The sequence below is a fragment of the Halichoeres trimaculatus genome, unplaced genomic scaffold, assembly GCF_033239565.1.
Source record: "Halichoeres trimaculatus isolate MK-OKI-2021-1 unplaced genomic scaffold, fHalTri1.1 fHalTri1_scaffold_16, whole genome shotgun sequence".
NCBI classification, from domain to species: domain Eukaryota; kingdom Metazoa; phylum Chordata; class Actinopteri; order Labriformes; family Labridae; genus Halichoeres; species Halichoeres trimaculatus.
Window position 1 is genome coordinate 1,536,127 of NW_027437194.1, and position 21,361 is coordinate 1,557,487.

Consider the following 21,361-nt stretch of genomic DNA (forward strand, 5'->3'; position numbering starts at 1 on the left):
ATGATTATGTTATCATTTTATGTTTTTTATTTATTTTTTATTGTTATTATTATGTAGGCTATAAATATTTAAACACTGCAAAAAAATTAAATCTTATCAAGTGTTTTGTCCCATTTTCAGTAGAAAATGTTTTTCCAGCCTTAATCTGTGGCAAATTCATCTGACTAGTCCAAATATGTCTAATTTCAAGTTATTTAAAGACAAAAGAGGTCTGAATTTCTGTAACAAAAAAAAAAAATGTTCCAATGGAAGAAAAGAGAAGTTACTTGTAGAAACTATAATATATAATTCTAGTTTCAACCAAATTTTCCGGCAAATTTTCTATTTTTATTTTCAAATTTTTTTCTTTTATAATTGTTACAAGCAATTCAGACCTCATTTTACTCTATGGAATGAATAATTTTTTTATATTTATTAAATTTTTTATAATTATTTCTGTGACATACACTGTCAACATATATATATATATATATATATATATATATATATATATATATATATATATATATATATATATATATATATATATATATATATATATATATATATATATATATATATATATATATATATATATATATATATATATATTGATATAACAAAAACAGTAATTTAGGACATATTATAGTTTTTACAAGTCCTGGCATGGACCAGGATTGGGACTGATAGCTGGAGAGGTGTCAGCATTGTTTCTTGAGCACTGTCAAGGTGCCCTTGAGCAAGGTACCTTACCCTCCAACTGCTCAGTGTTGTACATAGCTCTGGCCAAAACAAGTGTCTGGAAGTGAAACTGTTACATTTCTCTTTTTAAAGGTTAATCATTAATTACTGTGACATACACTCTCTAAATGTTTGAAGTAGATTTGCAATTCTTTATTGTGCATCTAAGTTGATACGTTGTGTGCAGGATGAATAATTGTACTTTTTGGGACTTTAGGAGTTTAACTTTTTGATTAGACACCAGTTGGTTGGCGTGGACAAAGACAAAGAGAGTCGTTGTTTTTGTGCATAAAAGAATGTGAACTGAGAGACTTTATTAATGTATTAAACTGATGTTTGGAGGATCATCACAGGAGCTTCCTGTCCCTGGAGGAGTTTCTAAATCATTGGAAGTGTCATTATAGACGTGAAATGAACAGATCTGCAGTTTGATCCTCACAGGACGCAGGAAGGTCATGAATCCATGAGACTGCACAGATCCAGACTCAGAGAGGCATGTTAGAAACAGCAGACAGCAGCCTGAGGCGTGTGTGTGTGAGTGTGTGTGTGTGTGTGTGTGTGTGTGTGTGTGTGTGTGTGTGTGTGTGTGTGTGTGTGTGTGTGTGTGTGAGTGTGTGTGTGTGTGTGTGTGTCGCAACCGTCCGCTCTGCTGTGTAAACCAGAAACACGCTGAACCAGTTCTGACTGCCAGCATTGTTTCTGAGAGTTTGACAACAAAGAGAGGAGGAGGAGGAGGAGGAGGAAGCTCAGGAGGGTGGAAGTAGATCAGTGTTACACCGTGACACACATACACACACCTACACACACACACACCTGACAAAGTCAAAAAGGTGTTTTGATCACTCTTCAGGAGATTAAGTCAAAATAAAGGTTGAAGCGGTTTTTGTGGCTGCTTTCATTACGTGTTGGGGAAACAGTGACTCCTAGTGGCAGGTTTGCAGAACTGCAATGATTGTTAAATACAGGAAAACTGAATATCAGACTGAAACTGTGACAGTTATTGATGAGATTTTTTATTTTTTAGCTGATTAAAGAGGATTAAATCAGAGGAAACATTTTCATAAACCCAACCGTAAAGAAGAATAAACTTCCTGCTGAGAAATCGCCGAATAAATCCGAGTTTTTTCACCATGACTGTGAAGTTGGAGTGAAAAAGCAGCGTCTGCTTCACAGCTTTAATGAGGACTCATCCAGTCCCAGCGTTTGTCCCCCAAAGACAAGATGGAGGTGGATTAGTATTGCGCCCACGCATCATTCTGGGGTGCAGCTAAAAGGCTGCTATTCATGCGTGTGTGTGAGAGTGTGTGTGAGAGTGTGTGAGAGGGTCAGAGCCGAGGAGGGGGACAGAGGGAGAGGGAGTGTACGTGCCGTGTGTAATCACTCTGACAGATCACACCATCCACCGTCAGATAACACTCAAATGATCGTCCACGCCACGAGAAGCGGGTCGTTTCTGAGCTTTTATTTTGAAGGGGACACAAAAGAGACACACGATGAGTTTCTGGACAAGTTACCGGACAGTTAAGACGTTTAGAGGCAGAGCGAGAAAGATCTTAGAGGAGGAGAAGTGGTTTGTTAGTAAAATCTGACAGGAAGCAGAAATGTGAGAGAAACACGGAGAAGGGGGGCGGTTTGAGTCCGAGTCCCTGAGAGATCCTCTCTGGCTCTTCAGTCCTTCCTCTCTTTCAGCTCGTCCTCTCCTCGAGCGTGGCTCGGGAGCGTTGGCACGGCGTTCGTGCCGCCCAGCCAGTCCCAGTGACAGAAGAAAGGAGCAAAGTTGGTGCCGGGCCGCTGGTGGTGCGCGTCGTGCTTGGGCGCGCCCCCCCAGAGGCCAAAGGGCACCAGGTTGTGCAGGGACCAGGGGAAGTTGTACCCGCAGTGGTCCTCGGTGGACACGTAGATGTTGAAGACCATGAAGCCCCAAGTGGTGAGGCAGTGGCACTGCAGGAGGATGGGGTCCACCGTGGTCCAGAACCCGACGCTGAAGAGTTCCCACCCGGACAGGTACTGCGTGACCAGGCTGAAGGGCGCGTTGTACTGGTGGTGCGTGGCGTGGAAGGTGCGGTAGAGCCACGGTATCCGGTGGTGGAGCAGGTGCCACAGGTAGTACTGGAAGTCGAAGACCACCATGCAGCCCACGATGCCCAGGAAGAAGCTCCAGAGCGTGGGGGCCTCGGAGGGCAGCGGCGTGGGCGGCCTCCACATCCACTGAGCCACCGCCGACGGGAAGATGTAGAAGATGTGGTTGTAGATGGTGACCCCGAAGGTGGTCCAGATGTTGGGCCAGGTGACGGGGCGGTCCGGGTGCAGCCTGTAGCTGTTGAGGCGGGGCCAGGTGGGTGCCAGCAAGTCCAGGACGGTGTAGAGACCGACCAGGAGGAAGTAGGTGGAGACGGAGAGCACGATGGGGAAGAGCGGGCTCCTCAGGAGGTCGTGGTGGTTCTTGTGGAGGTAGTCCCAGAGCGGCTGCAGGACCACGGCCCCGGACTGGCCCCCGGTCACATTATTCACTTCCCACATCCAGGGTAAGGCGGTGAGTAACCTGCCTGCGCTCATCACTGATGCAGTCCTCCACACAGACGCCGATCCAAGAGGATTATTCTCTAACGAGCCGGCGATGAAAGGAGCGATCCAATCAGAGTCCTCTCGTAGGTTGAGCAACAGCAAATTGTCTGGTGACGCCGTGCCAAATTGGACTGGAGGGCCGTCTAAGGCTCTTATGTATGTTCAAGCCCCACCTCCCCCCACCCCCGCTCCCCCCGAGCTTTCAAAGAAGGCGCTCTGTAAAGGCCCTTTTTCATGGGCACAAGGACCGCAGCCAGGGCTCAGGAGCCGGGCCACAGCGGCTCTCATCTCCGACCCAGATCATGGAGGGAGAGCTTCCGACTGCTGCTGAATTTGACTTTTATCAGACAGAGATGAGGGGAAGCCGCGTCCAGCATCCGAATGGAGTCAGCTGTGACCAGGAACACCAAGTTTACACACACTTATCAAACAGGAAGTTCGTCTGTCAGAGGCTGCACGGAGATCTGAGCCCAACACGCACAAACATCAGCTGTTTACATAGATTCAGTCTGGCTCTATAATGTGAACGTCTACACACACACACACACACACACTGGGTCACCATGAGTCCCACAGGGTAATTAATCATTAAATCTGTCAAATGAGACGTGAACCCAAAAGCACTTCCTCCCAGCGTGAGTCTTCTCAGTGGAGCTGAAGAGACCGGAAACTTCTGTAACTGATCATGTGATTTCTGGAGGATTAGGATTTTTATATTTGACCACAAACGCAGGCCTGCAGCGCTGAGTCATGTCTGTTGTATGCCTCAGCTGGTCGTGTTATATAATGATCAACATCATCCACGTTACATAAAGAAGCCACAGCCTCAGATATACATGAAACATTTCATCAGGATCGAATCCAAACATCCAAACATGCTCACAGATATTTGACTGAATTTAAACGACACAAAAACACTTTACATCACATAATCCAATCTAATCCAGCTTTATCTCTGCAGCTCCTCTCATGGTCTCAACCGCTGTTACAGTCATCGAATAGACTGAGGATTAATGCATGGACCAGGTTTTTCAGCACCTGCTGGGACACAGGTCCTTTACTGCTTGGTACAAATCCTCAGGTAAGAGCAGGTTCACCTGGTTTCTTTTTTTCTTTTTTTTCATTTTTTCTTTTTGTTTTTTCTTTTTAAATTGTAAAAACAAATAATACAAAGACTAACACATGTCACAAGATGGATTATACAACATACAAGCAGACTAATTTTACCACAACAAAAAACAAACAAACATAAAAAAACAAACAAACAAAAAACATTAAAACAAACTAAAAAACAAAACTGAACAAAAAACAAACAACCCCCCCCAAATAAAAACAAAGTGAAAAAAAACAAACAAACGAAATAAGCAAAACAAAAAAGACAAACAACAAATTAAAAAATAATGTAAAAAAAACAACAAAAATGTAAAAAACACAGAACAAAGAAAAAAGAAAAACAAAAAAACAAACAAAAACAAGAATATTTACAAAAAAAAAACAAATTATACTAAAAACAAATAACAATAATAAAAAACAAACAAAAACAAAAATATTCACAAAAAACAAACAAAAACACAAAAACAAATCAAACAAAAAACAAACAAACCAAAGTCCCCCCAAAAAACAATCAAACCAAAAAATCAAACAAACAAAAAACAAAAGCCATCACAAAAGCCAAAACAACCCCTCCCCCCAAATAAACAAAAAAAACCCAAACAAAACAAACAAACAAACCCCCCCCCCCCAAAATAATCAAAACAAAAAAACACAAAAACCAAAACAAAGACCCACACCCAAAAATACAAACAACCCCCCAAAAAATAACAAAATAACAAACAAACAAAAAAAGCGAAAATAAATGAATAAATGGATAAATGGATAAATAAATAAATAAATAAATAAATAAATAAATAAATAAATAAATAAATAAATAAAAATAAGAAATAAAAATAAAAAACTTCTGATCTCTCCTCCCCCACCCTTACAGCCACAGTTTGTTTTTCTGGCTCATTCATAGAAACAGTTGACACTTGAAATGAAGGAGAGTTCAACAATAAATCAAACGTACAGATTTTAAAATCAGCATGAACTGAGGACTGAGGAGTTTGTTTTGTGATAATCTGAGACACACAGGTCCACATGTAGAGTCCCAGAGTCAGAGTCCCAGAGCTGTGTGCAGGGTGTGGTTACGCTCGTTTGTTTTGCATCCTCCAGAGACAGAGACAGGTCAGAGAGCTTCATGCAAACAGCTCAGGTCGTTTGGTTCATTCAGAGGCTCAGACACAGAGTTTCTGACACAGACTCAGAAATGAACCTGATCACTCTCTACAGGTGGATGACTCTGCGTTACTGGGGTTACACCACAAGCTTAGGTCAGGTGATAGGTTAATGCACAGCAGGCTGATAAACAGTGTTAGCTCTGATCGGCCAGTAGAGGGCAGTAAAACTTTAGTCTTCTTCAGACGTGACTCTCAGCAGGAGAAATGAAGCTGGATCAGGTTACTGGTGCAGTTTCCTGTACTGCTATATTATTCTTATTTTAAAAAAAACTAAACAAACTAAACATTTTCTCACCACATCTGTACGTGTTTGATCAGTTCAACTGTTAATTTTGTCAAAGATGCTGAAAGAGGACGTTTTTCTGGGCCTGTCAGATGAATGTGGATCATATTAAGAAAATTATAACCAACCTACTGTGACCAAACTTACAATCATATGTGTATCAAAGTGAGGCCCAGTGGTTAAAGTAAAAATCTAAAGGTCGTGACCTTGTACAGCTGTGTCAGACGGTGAGAGGAGGTGACTTCAGGCCACAGTAACAACAGAGAGAAGCCACGTCAGGTCCTGAGTTCACAGCGTCCTGGAAACATGAAGGGAAGGAGAGGCGGGGCTTCATCACAGGCTGTGTGGTCTTGAACCGACCCCCCCGCCTGTTTCCATGGTGACGTAACGTCAGGTTGTGTCAGGTTACACGTCTGTTTCATGCCCAGCGTCCTCTCTGAAACTAACTGTTTCATCAGATTAACAAATGGAAACTGATTTTCCTGACAGCAAGTGGAGGAAAAGTTGAGAGCTCACCTGTCGTCTGACATCCCTCAGGTGAAGTCTCCAGGGGCCGAGGGCTGGATGAAGTGTTTCCTTCAAGGTCGCTGCTGACACAGGGACAGAGGAGCAGCTGTTAGAGAGCAGACGTCAGACAAAATGAGGCATGTTCGATTCTTCAACTTATCAGAATTATATCACATTGAAATATTTAACTCAGCACATTAATATCATTGACTTACTGTAACGACTGCTCTGCAGCTCAAAGAGGAAACATTCCTGAAACTGAACCAAAGCTCTCTGCAGACTCTGAGGTTAACTTTACTGATGTTAGTCTTTCTAAAATCAGTCTGAACATCCACCTGTGCATCTTTTACAGCATCAGTCACTTAAATGTTATAAAGAAAATTGAAAATAAACCCATAAAGTTTAACATCAGATGCAGTTCATAAAAGTTTACCAATGTGTCACAGCATGTCCAATTTCTATTTTTCAAGGAGAAAAGAAAAGATAAGAAAAAATACATAAAGAAAATTAAAGCTGCAAGCAGCGTTAGACGGGTCCTCGGGCTCCTGCCGGTTTTCCCTCCAATGTGTCCAACAAAATAAGACGAACATTTCGGCGTTGGTTTGATCTGTCTACGACATTCCTAGCCCCAGTTAGGGCTGTTTTGGTGTGTGTAGGCTTGAAGTGAGCCTTATGGCTCTGAGAGAATATTATGGGATGTCAGGGAGTCAGTTGATACCATGGCAACGTATCCCTCTGCTAGGCTGAAGGACATCACCAGCTGCATGAGTGGAACTCTAATTAGCGTGACAGAACCCCAAACAGAGTGGAGACTGAGAGTTTATCAGCCATCTAATGTAAAGAAATCCTCACAGAGTCCACAATTTTACCCCAATCTGTGTCAAAAATATCATGTTGATAGGAATTTTTGTCAGGAATCCATTTTTGGCATTTTTAAAGCTGTACGAGTTTTACTTTTTTCTCTAGAAGCACAAATGCGTCACAAGACAGATGGAAGAGTGCTGGAAATGGATTTTTTATTTATGAGAAACGTCCAAACTACTTGTCCTGTAGGTCACAATGTTGGCTTAATCTGTGTAAAAATATCATATGGTTGTAGGGAATTTTGTCAGGAATCCAACCATGTAATTTTTAAAGCTCTATGACTTTTAGTTTTTTGTCTAGAGGCCCAAATGCAGCACTAGTAGAATGTGTGTTTTGACCTGAAATCTTTTCTCCTCATCTGCTAACATGGAGAAATCCTAAATCGGCCAAAAGCGGTCGGCGACTTTGAGGGCTCACCATTCAAAAACCGGGCCCGAAATAACAACTTCCTTCACAACTTTTGGAGAGCAGGGTCTAGTCTGTCATGTGATGGTAGTCTCAAACCTGTACCATTTTTGGTTTCAGAGGAGAAAATTTTTGCAGAAAGGGTTAAAAAAAAAATTTTTTAATTTTGTGAGGCAAATAGCCGGCTTCCTGTTGGAGATAGGTCCAGGGTAGCAGCGTATGATTTTTGCGTCTCGATGACACGAGCATTTTGGTGTTGGTTTCATCTCTCTACGACATTCCTAGCCCGAGCTAGGGCTCTTAGCGTGTGCCTAGGTGGCGCTATTGAGCTTATTATGGGATGTAGGGGGTCATGTTTGGTATCAAATTGCAATTTCACGCGATCCTGATGTGTGTGCCAATTTTGGTGAGTTTTTGAGCATGTTTAGGGGGTCAAATTAGCGTTCATTGACGGGGCGGAATAATAAGAAAAAATTAAAGCTGCAAGCAGCGTTAGACGGGTCCTCGGGGCTCATGCCGGTTTTGCCCTACTATAATGGTATTGGCCCCACTGTGTCCAACAGAATAAGACGAACATTTTGGTGGTGGTTTCATCTCTCTAGGACATTCCTAGCCCCAGTTAGGGCTATTTTGCTGTGCATAGGTGGAAGTGAGCCTAATGGCTCTGAGAGAATATTATGGGATGTCAGGGAGTCAGTTGATACCATGGCAACGTATCCTCTGCTATGCTGAAGAGAAATAGCCAACTTCCTGTCTGGGAAAGGTCAGGGTGTCAGCAAGTAATTTGTTCGTCTCAATAAGATGAACATTTTGATGTTGGTTTGATCTCTCTAGGACATTCCTACTGGCTGCTATGGCTGTTTTAATGTGTCAGAATGTGGACAGAGGGAATATTATGGGATGTTTGGTATTATATTGAAGAGTTTGATGCTTGAAATGTGTGTACTGATTTTGGTGAGTTTTTGAGCATGTTCAGGGGGTCTAATAAGCACTTTAATGGAGGAGAGAGTCATTGTTGCCTCTGCTGAGTCATGTGACCAGCTGTGTGGAGCTCCTAATCAGTGTGTGACATCATCACAGAAGTGCAGGAGGATCAAATTCCCCAAAGGACAAACTTCTCATCCTGTAGGCCAGAATGTTGACCTAATCTGTGTAAAAATATGATTTTCTTGAAGAGCGTTTTGTGAGGAATCCAACCATGTCATTTTTAAAGCTGTGCGACTTTTACTTTTTTGTCTAGAGGCCCAACTGCTTCACTGAAGCTCCTCTCCCATCTGTTAACATTGCGTGGTCGGCGACTTTGAGGGCTCGCCATTCGAAAACCGGGCCCGAAACAACAACTTTCTCCACAACTTTTGTAGAACAGGGTCTGGTCTGTCATGTGAGCCAATTTTCATGCCTGTACCATTTTTGGTTCCAGAGGAGAAAATTTTGGCAGAAAGGCTAAAAATGCCGAAATCTCTTATTTTGGCGGGCAAATTGCCGGCTTCCTGTGCGAGATAGGCGAAAAAAGACCACCCCTGAAGTTGTGCGTCTCAATGAGATGAACGTTTTGGTGTTGGTTTCATCTCTCTCGGACATTCCTGGCCCGAGCTAGAGCCATTTTTGTGTGGTTTTCAGTGGATTTTCGAGGTTTTTTGGCTCTAGATGGATTATTATGGGATGTCAGGTTTAACTTTTTTTATTTTATCAAATTTTTTGGCAGTCACAATGTGTGTGCCAATTTTGGTGAGTTTTTGAATATGTTAAGTGGACCTAATAAGCGTTCAAAGCGCGTGTGGAATAATAATAATAATAAGAAAGAAACGCAGCAGGAACAATAGTGCCCTCGGCCTTCGGCCGAGGGCACTTTCTAGCTTGCTAGAAAGTGCCCTCTTCCGTAGGCCGAGGACCCTAATTAAAGCTGCAAGCAGCGTTAGACGGGTCCTCGGGGCTCATGCCGGTGTTGCCCTACTATCATGGTATTGGCCCCACTGTGTCCAACAGAATAAGACGAACATTTTGGTGGTGGTTTCATCTCTCTAGGACATTCCTACTGGCTGCTATGGCTGTTTTATTGTGTCAGAATGTGGACAGAGGGAATATTATGGGATGTTTGGTATTATATTGAAGAGTTTGATGCTTGAAATGTGTGTGCCGATTTTGGTGAGTTTTTGAGCATGTTCAGGGGGTCTAATAAGCACTTTAATGGAGGAGAGAGTCATTGTTTCCTCTGCTGAGTCATGTGACCAGCTGTGTGGAACTCCTAATCAGTGTGTGACATCATCACAGAAGTGCAGGAGGATCAAATTCCGAAGGGACAAACTTCTCATCCTGTAGGCCAGAATGTTGACCTAATCTGTGTAAAAATATGATTTTCTTGAAGAGCGTTTTGTGAGGAATCCAACCATGTCATTTTTAAAGCTGTGCGACTTTTACTTTTTTGTCTAGAGGCCCAACTGCTCAGCGAGGGCTGCTCTCCCATCTGTTAACATTGCGTGGTCGGCGACTTTGAGGGCTCGCTATTCGAAAACCGGGCCCGAAACAACGAATTCCCCCACAACTTTTGTAGAACAGGGTCTGGTCTGTCATGTGAGGCAATTTTCATGCCGGTACCATTTTTGGTTATTGACAAGTTAATGTTTGTAGAGAGGCTTAAATTTCTGAAATCTCTTATTTTGGCGGGGAAATTGCCGGTTTCCTGTTGGAGCTACGCAAAAATACCTCCTATATTTTTTGTGCGTCTCAATGAGACCGACGTTTTGCTGTTGGTTTCATCTCTCTGGGACATTCCTGGCCCGAGCTAGAGCCATTTTTGTGTGTTTTTGAGTGTTATTTGGCTCTAGAGAGATTATTATGGGATGTCGGGGGTTCATTTCCACATTTTATCAAATTTTCGGGGTCACAGAATGTGTGTGCCGATTTTGGTGAGTTTTTGAGCACGTTTAGGGGGTCAAATTCGAGTTCTCGCGTAGGAGGGAATAATAATAAGAAAAAAAAAGAAACGAACGAAAAACAATAGTGCCCTCGGCCTTCGGCCGAGGGCACCTTCTAGCTCCTGCTAGAAGGTGCCCTGGCTCAGGCCGAGGACCCTAAAAAGAAACGGACGAAATACAATAGTGCCCTCGGCCTTCGGCCGAGGGCACCTTCTAGCTCTTGCTAGAAGGTGCCCTGGCTCAGGCCGAGGACCCTAAAAAGAAAAAATAGAAAAGAGTGCTAAGAAATCAAAATAGGAAAACTTGACCTCAGAAAAAGAAACAAGCCAGTAAATAAATAAATAAATAAATAAATAAATAAATAAATAAATAAATCCAACTTTATTTGTTAAGCACTTTGAAAACAGACACTGTTGGCCAAAGTGCTGTATGGAGAAATTAAATAATCAAAATAAAATAAAATAAAATAAAATAAAATAAAATAAAATAAAATAAGATAAAATAAAATAAAATAAAATAAAACAAAATAAAATAAAACAAAATAAAATAAAATAAATAAAATAAAATAAAATAAAATAAAATCCATGGTTAACAAGAGCCAAGAGAAACACTTTGTGTGAAATACAAAAACAATAGAAAAACAATTTAAAACATAACCAAAGGCACTAAAAGAGCAATCAAATAACAAAATAAATAAAATAATTAAAATCAGGGATTACTTTGTGTTAAAAGCCAGAGAAAAAGGTGGGTTTTAAGAAGAGATTTAAAAACACATAAATACATTTATCTCAGAAAAAAAAGAAAAAAAGGAGAAATTAAAAAATAAAGAGGAAGGATTCACAAATTAAAGTGTGAAAAATAAAATTACAAGAAAAATGATACAGATATTTTTAGTGAGACCTGACCTGAGAAAGAAAATAAACAATGAAAAAGAAAATAGGGTGTAATAATTTCTCAATGAACTACACTTAGTGAAACTACTGATCACAGGCTGCTGGTTTAAAGATGAAGCTCTGTACATTTAGCAGAAACTCAACGACTCTTAAAGCTGATATTTTTACATGAAATTATTTTATTTATTTATTTAAATTGAAATATATATTATTGAATTTTTTAATTTAATTTGATTTAATTTAATTTAATTTAATTTAATTTAATTCTTTTTTTTTTTTAGGTTTCAAAACACAGTAACATCCACCCCGATCCCACTCTCTGCCACTCCGTCCCAACAATGACAAAACCTAAATTACAGTTAGAGGTGCATTAATGAAAAATCAATTATACAAACCCATTAAAAAATAATAATAATAAAAATAAATAAAAAATGTATAATAATGTATAATAATAATAATTAATAATAACAAAGAAATTGTAAATAAAAAATACTACTACTACTGCCAATAATAATATTAATAACATTGTAAAATTATGAATGGGTTAATCATGATGTGAAAAAGTGAGAGTTTAATAATTATGCTGGAGGACACAAGACGAGATGAAAAGGAGCAGAAAAGATTAATAAAAATGCAAAGAATGCAGGATCAGAAATATTTGATAAAAAAAAATGTTATTTGATGTCAAAACAGCCTGAACATGAAAAACAATCCTGAACAAATCTGGATCTGATCCTGTCATAAAAAAAAGTGACACATTTTCCTCATATCGCCCCCTAGAGGAGAGTATTTACTTGGTCAGGAGCAGAGTTTGCTGATGGTAACTATCTCTAATGTTTAATTTCACTTTTTATTCCTTTTTATCCTAAATCTGCGTTGTGTGCTCGTTATGGAAACATGTCAGGTGCTGCTGCTCGTCGGCTCAGGCGGGGACAGAAAAGGAAACAAAAATGGAAACTTGTGGCGTCCCCTGAGCGGGAAACGCTGCATCTATTTCAGCTCCAAACCCCCTGAGCAGGGTCTCCTGGTCCACAGGAGAGACCGGTCTGCAGAAAGTTTCCAAAGCTGCTGTCAGACTTCGTTATGTCACCTGCTCCACTCAGAGATTCAGGTCCAGGAGTCCAGACTCAGAAATACAGACTCAGGATCAGTTTTCTACCTGCAGGTGACTCTGACAGATCCAGACCCCCTCAGTGATGGGTCTGAGCTGGAGTCTCTTCAGGGATGGAGAGCTGGAGACTGCTGTGTGAACACCCAGGGGTGCTGCAGGGTTACACTGGTACATGTTTTTCACTAAGCGGCCTTGATTAACACCTGGAAGGAAAGTCCGTTACCATGGGCGTCTCACCTGAGGAATTAATTATCCCGGCACAGGTCGAGGACGGCACGCCTGGCAGCCCCTCACTTCCTGATAAACAAGCTGTGGCAGCGTCTCACCTCATTCAGACCGGACTCTAACCAGGTAAGATCACCACCACCGCCGCCGCCAACGCCGCTGCTGCTGAAGGCACGCCGCTCTCTGAGGTCAGGTCTGTAAGCTCTCCGCCTTCTCCCCGCAGGACGCCAGAGTTCCAGCAGGATGCCGAGCCAGCTCGAGGGGGCCATGGACGCTCTGATCTCAGTTTTCTACAACTACTCCGGGAACGACGGAGACAAGTACAAACTCAACAAAGGAGAGCTGAAGGAGCTGCTGACCAGCGAGCTCACCGACTTCCTCACGGTAACGATGACCTCACACTTATTTCTACGTTTCTGTAGACGGATGGTTTTGTTTCTGGGGTTAGGGATGGTTCCTCTCACATCTGAAACGATACAGTACCAATACTCAGTTCCTGGCAAACGGTATCGGTTCTCAACGGTACTAGTTTCAGTTTTGTTTGTTTATGTGGTGATAAATATTAATTTGTTCAGGGAAGGAGAAGTTTATTTAAATTAAAAGTGCTCTAGAGAGATACAAATCAGCAAAACATATTAAAAGAAATCAATTAAAAAATAAATAAAAAAAACTGATAAAAAAATCATAAAATAAAATTAAATGAAATAGCAAAAAAAACCAAACACATTTTAAGATGTAAGCATTAAAGTTACAGTGCAGAGTTGTACAATAATTTTTTTTTAAATGATTTGTTAAAATTTTCTGATATAAAGGTGAATCTCTGACCTGGATTTAAAGGAGCTGAGAGTTTCAGCAGACCTGATCTACTCTGGCAGTTTGTTCCAGATATTTGGAGCATAGAAGCTGAATGCTGCTTCTCTATGGTAGATTTTTTAATTTTTTTTAACAAGCAATTCAGACCTCATTTTTGTTTTTAAATAACTTGAAACAAGAATTTTTTCTGGACTGATCAGGTGAATGTGGCTCACAACCATGGTTTTAATATTTTTGGATTTTTCATTATAGCTTAGTATTAGTTAGTTTTGACATTTTTTTTTACCATTACAGTTTGGCATTCTAGTTTTTATTTAGTTCTGATTTTTGCAACAAGGCTTAATTTAGTTTCAGTTTAGTTTTAGTTTAGTTTCAGTTTAGTTTTAGTTTTTCATCCCTTATTAGCCAGGTGCAGGATTCAAAAAGCTCAGAGTAAATATTTTGTAATACTGTTTATTTTCCAGTCCAACATAGAGCTCACTGCTCAGTCAATGCTGATACTGAACTGTTGGCTGCTGCCTTAAACACAAGAAAATAATATAAACTTAATAAAAATAAATAAACATAAATTATATAAAAATAATGTTAACATAAATTAAATTAAAAAATAACAATTATATGAAAATAATGTTAACGTAAATTAAATTACAAAAATAAATAAGTAGGAATTATATTAAAAAAATGTTAACGTAAATTAAATAAAAAAATAAATAAATATAAACTATATAAAAGTAATGTTAACGTAAATTAAATTTCAAAAATAAATAAGTATGAATTTTATAAAAAAAATGTTAACATAAATTAAATTAAAAAAATAAATAAATATAAATTATATAAAAATAATGTTAACGTAAATTAAATTTAAAAAATAAATAAATATAAATTATATAAAATAATGTTAACATAAATTACATAAAAACAATAAAAACATAAATTATATAAATCAATATAATATGAGCTTTAATAATTAGAAACTTGGACTCTGTAACAATAAAGTCAGACTCAGATTAAATTAAACTATTACAGATGCTCTGATTCATTGCTCCTCTACGTGATGATGCTGTACGGCGCTGACAACTGCCGAAAACTGTCGTAAAACTGGTTGGGAAAATGTGTCGGATTAATTTAAATCCTAAAGGCGATTAATATTGTCAGAAACTATAACGAAGGACATTTTGTCTTTAATTTTTGTTAGTTTCAGTTAGTTTAGTGAACACGAGATGCAGTTTTAGTTTACTTATCGTTTTTGTTTTCTTTTCTAGTTTTTATCAGTTTGAGTTAACTGCAATGTAGTTTAAATTTTAGTTTTTGTTTTTAGTTTCATTTTAGTTAACTGTTATAACCTTGCTCATAACAAGTATGATAAAACATTTTTTACTTAAAATGAGACAAAACACTAATAATAAGATTTCAGTTTTGCAGTGTGCAGTCACAGGGTGTGTTTAGGAACCTAAACATGGTACTGTTTGGGGAATTTGATGGGTATCTATAAAATAACCTAACTCAGTACCAGCCCTGGAGGTTTTTCATCCTAAATGTGTATTTTGTTTTATAAAACCTCTGTAAAAAGCTGAGCAGCAACCGCTTTCTCTGGGATGAGTCAGTACAGATTATCTCAAGAGACTGTCTCAGGCGTCCTGACTGTTAAAATCAAACTAATGCTAACACTAGAAGCTAATGCTAAATGCAAACATTAAAGTTTAAGTCATGTTTCTGTGCATGAGTCATTCCATCACATCAAGTTTTGAGTCTGGATCAGTCGTCTCTCTCAGTGTCACCAGCGTGTACAGAGAGCACATCGGCTAACTCTGGAAAGTCTTGTTACAGATTAGAACTGGGGCGAGACGGTTTTCTCACGATTCGATCCTCTGATTCAATTATTGGGGAGGGAGTTTGATTTGAATTGCGAGTTTTTGATCATTCTGATTTTTATTTTGCTTCTTCAACACCAGACCAAGTGAAAAAGTTGAATGGTGATGACGTCAACAGACTAAATCAGGAGCCATATTTTTCCCAAAAATGAACATCTTGTGTGAGTCAGTTTTTATGATTTGCTCAGAAAATCTAACATCTCAACTATTATCTAATAATATTATTAGATAATAGTTGAGATATTAGATAATATTATCTATTATCTGACTTTTAAAACATGTTTTTATTCTTTGGCTTACAACTCCAGCGAGACTTAGTTTCTTTGCCTGGTCTTATTCTCTTTTATTTTCTTTTATTCCCTTTTACTTGCTTTTTATTTGCTTTTTATTGTTTTTACAATGTTTTTCTTTTATTTGTCTGTTTTTACTGATCTGTTTTTATAATTTCATTCGATCTACCTGTACAGCACTTTGTCTACAGCTGTGGTTGTTTTTAAAAGTGCTCTATAAATAAAGCTGGTATGGTATGGTATGGTAAGGTTTGCAGAAAGGACCCAGATGCAAACTACTTTTGAAACAGAAAAAAGGTTTTAATGTTCTCCAAAGGTTCAAACGAAGAACTCAACGGCAAAGCTGGCCGGCAGATCACTAAAGGGAACAAAAAATCACAGCGAAGCTGGTACAAAATAAGGCAGCAACAATATTCTTCTTTTAACTCAAAACTGAAAAAACTCTCACGCTTGGTTTTCATCAAGACAGCCAGGACAGGACATGACGTGACAATCTGACACAGGACAAAGGGAAACGCAGACTTGAATATAAGAGGTAAAGGGACTCAGGTGGAAACAATCAGGAGCTGGGATCACAGTCACAAGGGTGGGAAAACACCAGGAAGTGAAGTGACCTGAAACAAGAGGAGAGAAGTCACTACAAAATAAAACCAGACATGACAAAAATGAAAGACCAGGCTGCGGTAAAAAGTGCTAAATTCAGGACATGACGATATCCAACTCAGCTTACAAACAAAGACTAAAACAAAGACTAAAACAAAGGGTTGAAATTTGAAAAATTCCCACCCCTGTTACAAATATTACACAGATTTTAGCTTCTGTACATCAGCTTTTCATCCATTTCAGGATTTTTTTAGATTTTTATTCCATAATTTTTTGGCTTTGAATTCCCGGTTGCCCATGAAGTTGGAAGTTGGACAAAAAGATCAAAAAGTTAAAATTACAGAGGAAGATTTTTTTAAATTCTAGCTTCACGGACGACAGTTTGAATGGGCAGCTTCGTGTCTTTCAGATCTTTTGCAGGATGACGCCTCAGATTCAGATGGCTGAGCTTTACTAACCTGCTGCTCCTAAAAATCCAGGATCAGGAATTAAAAACCAACAGACGAACATTAGATATTAAGAATTGTACAAATGTCTTTTGGATTTTGTAAATGTTTAGCGTCTTTTAATTATCAAGCTCCAAAGACAGATGATAAGAACTGTATCTCAACTAATTTCCTAAAATCTAGGAACAGGGAGAGTTTTTTACAGGATAAAGCAACAAAACAACAAAAACTCACGGTGATAAATGTCAAAGAGAGTCTCAGGAGCTTAAAATAACTCATCAAAGTCTAAACACTAGTAAAAATCCAGCAGCTGCATCAGGATTAAGATTTTTGCATCCATACAGTTTCTCCTTCCTGACAGTGAACGTGTTTTTGGTCGTTTAGGTTGGGGTCGTTATTTTCCTTCCTGACGTCCTCCAAACTTTAAAGAGGAATCAAACAAAGTGATTTCATGAACCGCTGTGACTGTGTTTGAGGAAAGGCGTCCTCATCGATGGCGTCCAGCTGTTACAGTCAAACTGCTGTTGGTCCTTTCATCACAGCTCTGCAGGAAATAAAGGATGATGATGATGAGGAGGAGGAGGAGGAGGTCAGTTCAGATAACCTGAGCACCCTGAGTCTCCCTGATAGGGTCACGTCTCTGTCATCTCTGTTCCTCCTATAGATGTTTTATTCTTTTATCACCTCCTTCTTCTTCCTCCTAAAGATGGGAGGCCCCAGGTGCTCCAGCAGCATCATCGTATCTCCTCCAAAAATAGACTTTCCTGAGACGTCAGCGAGTCCCTTTGGACCAGAGTCTCCTCTGAGACCAGACGCAGCCTCAGTGAGGAAACGTTCAGCTTCAGTTTCCTCCGACCACGACTCCAGGATCAGGATTTATGAGCAGCGTGGGTTTAGTTTATTAAGGAGAGGATTGTTTTAGATGGAGAATAGTTTATGTCTTTATATATCTTAAGGAAATGAAAGATTTCAGAGCGTGAAACTTTCCTGCTGCACCAAGACTTCCTGTGTGTTCAGAAATGTGCTGTTTCTGTGCAGATGTGTAGCTCTTTCCTGACTCTCTGCCAAAATCAGCTCGAGACCTGCTTCTTCAAGAGTAACGTCCTGGATAAAACACCAACAAATGACATGAGTAAACATGTCTTGTTTTTGACTTTGGGTTACCGTAATGTCAGTTTTTTTTCTGGTTAGATTTAAAGTTATTTTAAATACAAGTTCAACAGAACAGAGAAAACTACATCCTTTTTGGACAGTTAGCAGCAATGTTGGATGATATATATGTAGAAATTGAGTTATTTGTATCGACACATCTGATTGGCTGATACCATAACGTTAGTTGTATACTGTTGTTTTAATAGTTCTCCTGCCAACTCTGCCAAAAAGGACCATCAGCGTACTATGTGGATCCTGACTGGTTTAGGATCTTCCTTCTAGTCCACCAGTCCTCTTTTTCTGCTGTGTCTGATTGTATCAGGGTCATATGTAGGTACAGTGGCGTAGCAAGGGTCCCCTGGGGCCCCAAGCAAGATTGGATTGGTGGCCCATGGGGGGTTAAAAAAAAGTTACTATCTATATTTTTTTTAACATAATATACACCTGCATCAAAAACAATCAACAATGATTGTGCAAAACAATAACATCTCTTTTATTAAAACAAAACACTGCAATAAAATAGCAGAAAGATTCCTTGAAAATATAAATAAAATAAATATCTGAATTTGTAATCAAAAGTGCACGACTGAAAAGTATAAAAAGTTGTGAAAACTGAAAAATAGTGACCTTTGAAGGTTTGTGTCCATTGTAGGCAAATCAAAAGTGCACATCTACATTTCTTAAAACAAATAAAACCAATATCAAAGCTCTTCTAACCAATAAAATTGCTTGAAAAAACATATATAACAAAGTGCAATGACTACAGCTGTCCTTAACTCTTTGCAAAAGTCAAAACTTTGAGTCAAAAAATAAAATATAAATACTGCTTAAGATGCTGTATCCATATTCAAAAGTGGTGCTTCCTTGCCTTTGCTTGAGCAAAATCACTTATGATGTCTTCTAGATTCAATGATCTACCTACAGTAGGTATGGGTACCTTTCACATTTGAAATGACACAGTACCGACGCCTGTATTGATACTCAACGGTACCAATTTTTTGGTACCTTTGTGTGTTTATGTGGTCATAAATGTTTTTAATTCAACATATTTATTTTTTAATATATAACCTTGCAATGCTGCGTTCATGTCCAGCGTGGAAAATCTCCTACTGTTCCACTCCTTAACAGTCAGAAGGATGTGTTTAGGTACCGAAACATGGAACCCTTTGATTTGAACCAGTATTACATTTATCACTCTATGGTTTTGAAGCCAAATTTCCCCGTCACAGACGCAGACATTGTAGCAGTTTGCAGCCAGAGTCTGTGCATCAGAGACTGTGAGGGATTCTGGGAGAATCTGAGTGGAGCTGGGTGACAGAAATAATAATATATTTTTTTTCTTTCTAGAGTCTAATCACTTCTTGACTCTACCTCCAGGCATATTTTACAATCCCTGAAAAAAAATACACAAGAACATCAGCTGTCAATCATCGTTAAACGTGACGTAAAGCCTCATTTTTAACCTCTTATAACTAATGAAAATGAAACTTTTCAGAAAAAAGAGGACTTGGATACAAGACAGCCAAATGATATCTTCAAATCACCACAACAATCAGACGTGAGAAACATTTCTACCAGGTGTATTAATTTTTGAAAGTTTGACCACAGCCCATCTGGAATGACTGGGGAGATGGATTGTTTTACCTATACTGCAGCCAGCCACCAGGGGGAGCAGTTTTTGTGGAGACCTCACTTCAAGCTGAGCAAGATGACGTCCATTTTTTTACAGTCTATGGTTAAAACAAGAAAGTCAACTCTTGAACGAGACCTGTAAGATGTTCATCAGTTTGTCTTCAGCGGTGATAATTTTCTCTCTGAGATACTCGTCGTGTAGATAACGAGTCTGAATTACTCCAACAGGAATCTGAAGTCTCCATACTTTATCTGAACGTGTTTTAATCGTCTGCTGTTTCTCTTCTCAGTCTCAGAAAGACCCGATGCTGGTGGAGAAGATCATGAACGACCTGGACTCGAACAAAGACAACGAGGTGGATTTTAACGAGTTCGTGGTGCTGGTGGCCGCTCTCACTGTGGCCTGTAACGACTTCTTCCAGGAGCAGAAGAAGAAAAGCATGTAGACGTGTAGAAAACGCTGTTCACCATCTGTAAATCCTTCCTGACCGTCACCACGTCCTCACACTTTAAACACCGCCCACTCCTCCTTCCTGTTTATTTCTGGTGTTAGTGTCTGTCTGTGTTCAGGGTCGTACAGAAGGTTGTGATCTTTGCTGCTGATCTATTAAATATGGAATCTTAAACATGGACATGTGTTGGTTTATTTCAACTTTGAAGCTTTTGCTAATCTGCTTTGACCTTAAAGAGGAGGTACTGAGCTGGTTTTATATGATTCACAGGTCGACAAAGAGCAGAGTGATCTGTTATTGACACAGAGTGGTTCGTTGCCGTTCCTACAGAGTAATTTTTACACCCTCTGATCACGGTGGCTACTGTGCAGCTAAAGCTGGTTTAAGGTGAATGGCTCGAAAATGTTAAATTATGGGTTTATAAAACACGAACAAAGAGGACATGTTTCAATCAGGTGTCTTTTAATAAGATCTTTATTTCCTTTAAGAAGCGTCAACTTATGGAAATGAAGACGAAACAAGACGAAACAAAATATCAATAACCATAAACAAAACAAAACACAAGCACAAGACAAGTTAGAATGACAAACCTCTGGAGTGTAATAACAGTTAAAAAATTACACATTGAACTGCTAAAATACCCAGAGAACAAACCCAACAAGATTTATCTCAGAGCTTTAAATTAAAAATGACTTGATGGGCTTAAAAACAAACAAATAACAAGAATTAAAACAACAAAAAATAAAACAAATGGAGCTAATTTAGCCGCCATCAGCTACACGCTAAAGAGAAGCATCTCTGTAGCGGCTTCCTGGGTTATCTTGATCGCAACAATAAAAATTTTAAAAAGAATAAATAAATAAAAGATTTAAAAACAACAAAAAAAGAAGAAAAAATAACAAAACAAAACAAAACAGAAAAAAAGAAGAAAAAAACAAAAACAAAAAAGAAGAAAAAAATAACAAAACAAAACAAAACATAAAAAGAAGAAAGAAGAAAAAAACAAAAACAAAAACAAAAAAGAAGAAAAAATAACAAAAAAGAAGAAAAAATAACAAAAAAGAAGAAAAAAAATAAAACAAAAAAAACATAAAAAAGACGAAAAAAAGAAGAAAAAATAACAAAACAAAACAAAAAAGAAGAAAAAACAACAAAAAAGAAGAAAAAACAAAACAAAACAATAAAAGAAGAAAAAAACAACAAAAAAGAAGAAAAAACAAAACAAAACAAAAAAAGAAGAAAAATTTAATAAAAAAAGAAGAAAAAATATAATAAAACAAAACAAAACAAAATAAACAAAACAAAGAAAAACAAAAAACAAAAAAATAAAACAGAAAC

At 38.7% G+C, this 21,361-nt stretch overlaps 2 protein-coding genes across 4 annotated transcripts; one reads left to right on the plus strand and one right to left on the minus strand.

Annotated features, from left to right (window-relative positions):
• Positions 1-1,867: 1,867 nt before the first annotated feature.
• Positions 1,868-3,408, minus strand: ch25hl2 (cholesterol 25-hydroxylase like 2). The gene has a single exon (XM_074691030.1). It carries the CDS (start codon positions 3,274-3,276, stop codon positions 2,389-2,391), a length of 888 nt encoding a protein of 295 aa, XP_074547131.1. The 5' UTR covers positions 3,277-3,408; the 3' UTR covers positions 1,868-2,388.
• s100z (S100 calcium binding protein Z) lies at positions 3,246-20,165 on the plus strand. Of its 3 annotated transcripts, XM_074691031.1 has the most exons (6): positions 3,246-3,960; positions 4,247-4,366; positions 12,333-12,707; positions 12,803-12,890; positions 12,988-13,148; positions 19,862-20,165. In XM_074691031.1, the coding sequence occupies exons 5-6, from the start codon at positions 13,008-13,010 to the stop codon at positions 20,015-20,017; spliced, it is 297 nt and encodes a 98-aa protein (XP_074547132.1). In that variant the 5' UTR covers positions 3,246-3,960; positions 4,247-4,366; positions 12,333-12,707; positions 12,803-12,890; positions 12,988-13,007; the 3' UTR covers positions 20,018-20,165. The 3 variants fall into 3 exon arrangements, with proteins under 3 accessions (XP_074547132.1, XP_074547133.1, XP_074547134.1); XM_074691032.1 differs by lacking the exon at positions 12,333-12,707; XM_074691033.1 differs by lacking the exons at positions 3,246-3,960; positions 4,247-4,366; positions 12,333-12,707 and having other exon boundaries at positions 12,751-12,890.
• Positions 20,166-21,361: the final 1,196 nt, after the last annotated feature.